The 4,089-nt window shown below is 35.1% G+C and overlaps 1 protein-coding gene across 1 annotated transcript; it reads left to right on the top strand.

Moving 5' to 3' along the window:
• Window positions 1-375: 375 nt before the first annotated feature.
• LOC129720666 (synaptosomal-associated protein 29) lies at window positions 376-2,927 on the top strand. Its single transcript, XM_055672192.1, has one exon. The coding sequence runs from the start codon at window positions 561-563 to the stop codon at window positions 1,683-1,685; it is 1,125 nt and encodes a 374-aa protein (XP_055528167.1). The 5' UTR covers window positions 376-560; the 3' UTR covers window positions 1,686-2,927.
• Window positions 2,928-4,089: the final 1,162 nt, after the last annotated feature.

The following is a 4,089-nucleotide window of genomic DNA, read 5'->3' as shown; positions in this document are numbered from 1 at the left end:
CATTTTCAAATTTACCCATTTTTTCGACAGCCGCATATGACAGTAAAAAATGGGTACAGCATTATCCATTAATGGGTTTTCGACTCTTACCGTGTAGTGAAGTGAAAACAGTGATATCAGGAATGCAGATTGGTATGAATACATATAGACTTTTAAAATGCGTATGTAGACTTTTTATTGTTAAATTACTGGTATTTGCAGGGTTTCCAAATATTGTGCAAATTTTTGCATAGGTCATCTTATATTGCAGACTTTTGCCGCTGCAATTACAATATTTTCTTACTTCAGATAGCTATTGTGGATTTTCGAACAGATTTTTCTGTTTTCGAGCAGTTGCTGACATTTTCAAAAAAACATCTTGCATCACTGAAGAAAAAGCATAACTGCTAATTCTAGGAAACTAATTTTTTCAAGGAAACGTCAAAGAGACGATAAAAATCTACTAAGGAAAAAATATCATTCTTCAGTGTTTAAAGTTTTCATTACAGGATTGTACTTGTTCACTGAACATATTTGTAAATTTGTTTATTACCATTTATTGGCAATCACCATTCTGAAGAATGTCTGGTCATCAATACGTGCCGAATCCGTCGAATTTATTTGCAGACGAAGACGATATAGACGACGAGATATTTCTACGTAACGCAAGACGAACTACTGCGAGCAGCAGTACAACTAGTCCTCCCACTACTGATCAAGGTTACAAGTTTGATCAGTTCCAGAAAGGCTTCTATTCACAAAACTACGACGTTGCAGGAGAGGAAAGTTACGGTACGAGTTCATTAATTGCTGGAAAGTCAGTTGTGGGGACAAACTTCACTGCCCGTCCAGATGTTCTTGGGCCAGAACCCTATCAATCTGGAGCAAATTACGGTGTGTACGGTGAACAGATTGCCAGTGGATATGTACCGGATTCCTATGCTGCTACAGGATCTACTTCGCCGTATGGATCCAACGTATACCGACCAGTGCCAACCGGAATATACGGTGAGCTGGACTCTGATGTAGATGATGAAATAGTTAGACAAAGACAGACCTTTGAACAGCGACGACGGGAATTAGAAGAAAGTACATTGCTTACATCCCAGCGTTGCCTGGGAGTACTCAGGGAAACAGAACAGGTTGGAATTGCGACTGCAGAGGAATTACACCGTCAGCGAGAGCAGCTTGAAAAGACTAAAAAGCAATTAGATGAAATTAACAACTCGTTACGATTTAGTCAAAAGCATTTGAACAGTTTAAAAAGCGTGTTCGGGGGGTTAAAAAACTACTTATCTGGTAGAATGGCACCGGAACAACAATCGCAACTCAGTAGCTCAACAGGCATACCTCGAACGAACATATCGCCATCACCAACTGAAGAAATTTATCCAAATCCGCAGGATTTTAGAATCCCGGATAAATATTGGCCTGATGCAGCTACTCGAATGCGACAGGACTATCATCAAGCACAAGATATGCCCCATACTAATGGAGCAGCCGTAGCAGGATTTAGTCATCAGCTGGATCAAAATTTAGATGACATGCGTGGTAATTTGTCCCGGCTCAAAAATCTTGCGTTAGATTTGAATCAAGAAATAGATAGTCAGAATGATCTGATAGATGACATTTCCAATCGTGTGGATGATGTAGATGTAAAAATTGGCAAACAAAATAAAGATATGAATCGGTTACTGAGAAAGTGAAGCTTGTGTTAAGTCGCAATTAAACAACAATATTCCTGAATCACAGAACAAGCGTCACTTTTCTTCGCACCGAATGAGACACACTGACATGAAAATGACACAAAGGCAAAATAATGAGGTATAGTTCTTAGCTAAACACTTTCTTTGTATAAAAGGTAAATAGGTATTTGAATTTTTATATGTTTAATTTGCTCGTTCTCGGATGATGTTCCATCTACAATCTCTCAGATCATATGCCTACTAGTTTGGATTAATAAATTAACCACATCCAAAGGTAAAAGTTGTGTAGTAAATGCAATGTAACCATCAAGATAGTTCAGCTTAAAAGAACTAAAGAAAATTTTGATGAATACATTACTAGTAGGTCTCTTGTCATCTTTCGTCTCATCGATCCATCTTGTACTAATCGAAACCAACATTCGAAGTGATTTAAAGAAGTATCTACAATATTCCTCCCTCTTTACAAGTTTTATAACGCATCTCTACTTTAATAAATAAATAGATATATAGAATAGCACGAAGCTACTGCAAGCAAACACAAACCACAGATTGTTATAGAATGATAGAATATTGATCGTTTATTTAACCTAATGGAGATAAAAATCAACAGTATAGTAAACAAACAAACATGAGGAACCATGAAAAGTGAACTAAAGCATATACTTATGTATGAAATTATATTGCAATGCTATCGATTGCGAGCAGTAAAATAAAGTATGAGAAATAAGGTAAAAATCAGACTATTATGGAAAACAGTTGATAATTCTTTGGTATAAGTAAAAGCATGGTTACAAATATAAGATACGATAATATGCAACAATATAAAAATACAATACAAAACAAGTGTTTTTATTATTCAACATGAGAGAGTACATGGAATAAGTTTTACAAACACAGTACAATACAAATTGTTGCAATCGTATAATTTTATAATTGAATATATCTTTTATCAATTGAATTTTGCCGTTACAAAGAGAAGCTCGTAGGTAGCTTATGTTCGACATTAGAATAAAAAGTTGGGTCTGGGTCCGGTTGAAAACCAGAACGAGCTCGTTCCGGTCGGCTTTGTTCTAGAGCCTGGGATTTTTTTTGCCGGTTTTTTCAAGAACGTTTTTTAGTGAAAGAATTAATTGTTTGATTATATCATAACAATCCAAAATAAGCTTTGCTCTAAAATTTAACAAACACTACTAATTGTTTGTAGGTATTTTATGTTTCATGTTTCCTTAGATTAAAAAAATCACGAATAAAATAGTGAAAGTAATTGTAGGCAAATGATAAAAAATATATAGATTAAGTGAAAAACAAACTAAATCTTTTTGAATTTTGGGGCTGCTGCTACCAAATGAGTTATTCGTTGTAACTGATTGGTATTCAATTGATGATTGCTACGTTTTTTGCCGGAATTTGTTGACAGTTTTGTTTGACATATCTTCTAATGTTTCTCTATTGGCGAGCCTTCAAAAGCCTTTGCTTTTGTAAGAGAAGGCTGAGATTTACGAATCACTGTAAAAAAAACCGATTCTGTCGGAACTCTTTAATCTTGTAACTAAAAATCCCTTTTAATACAGTTTTTTGTCCTACGTCACCATTTCAATCAGCCCATAGGGCTGTATACCTAGCATTATTTTATATAAATTTTAAACGCACTACACACAAAAGTTCAAGCGTTAATCAACCAATGTGTCCTCTCGATTCGCACCACATTTGATGCAACTTCGCAAAACAGTCCTCTGAAATGCATAAAACAACAGTTGCAAAATGAATGCATAGACAAAGATTGAAATCGGAATTTATATCATATACAGTGGTGGAAAAAATAATAGGTTTGAGCATAGAGTTTTCTAACAGCTCAGCCACGCACTCTAAACTAGGATTGTTTGCCTCATAAATGACTCTTGCTTAACTCTACCGGGGTTAAACAAATCGAAAAATGTAGTCTTTTTTGAGTTGCTCGGTACTGGAAATGAAATATTTATTTTGTGAAACACTATCCGTAAACAAATCACACAATATAAATCATCAGGTACGTCGGCTAAAAAGCCATGACTTACGCAACCAGTGGAGGCATTTTGACAGCATTTCAATTGCCTCATTGTCCATCTGACTTACACGGTGTAAAGTGCACCAATACATGCACGATTGGAGAGGTCTATGAATTGCTTAAAAATTCATCTGCATTTTAACCTACTATGTAGAAGGCATATTTGAACGCAATATCTGTGTGAGGTTGATTACATAATGGGCAATGATTAGGAAAATTCTATCTGTCAAAATTCATGGTGTTTTGTACGTGAGTGAAAAAACTTTCATTGACTAATATTTTAAGTTTTAATTTAAGGAGTAAATGTAGTAATGAAGATAGAAAATTAAACTAACTGAAAATATGATTGTAGAAACTACG

This window comes from Wyeomyia smithii, chromosome 2, assembly GCF_029784165.1.
Source record: "Wyeomyia smithii strain HCP4-BCI-WySm-NY-G18 chromosome 2, ASM2978416v1, whole genome shotgun sequence".
Taxonomy (NCBI): domain Eukaryota; kingdom Metazoa; phylum Arthropoda; class Insecta; order Diptera; family Culicidae; genus Wyeomyia; species Wyeomyia smithii.
The sequence above is the reverse complement of the archived record's forward strand: the minus strand, read 5'-3'. Positions and strand labels throughout refer to the sequence as shown.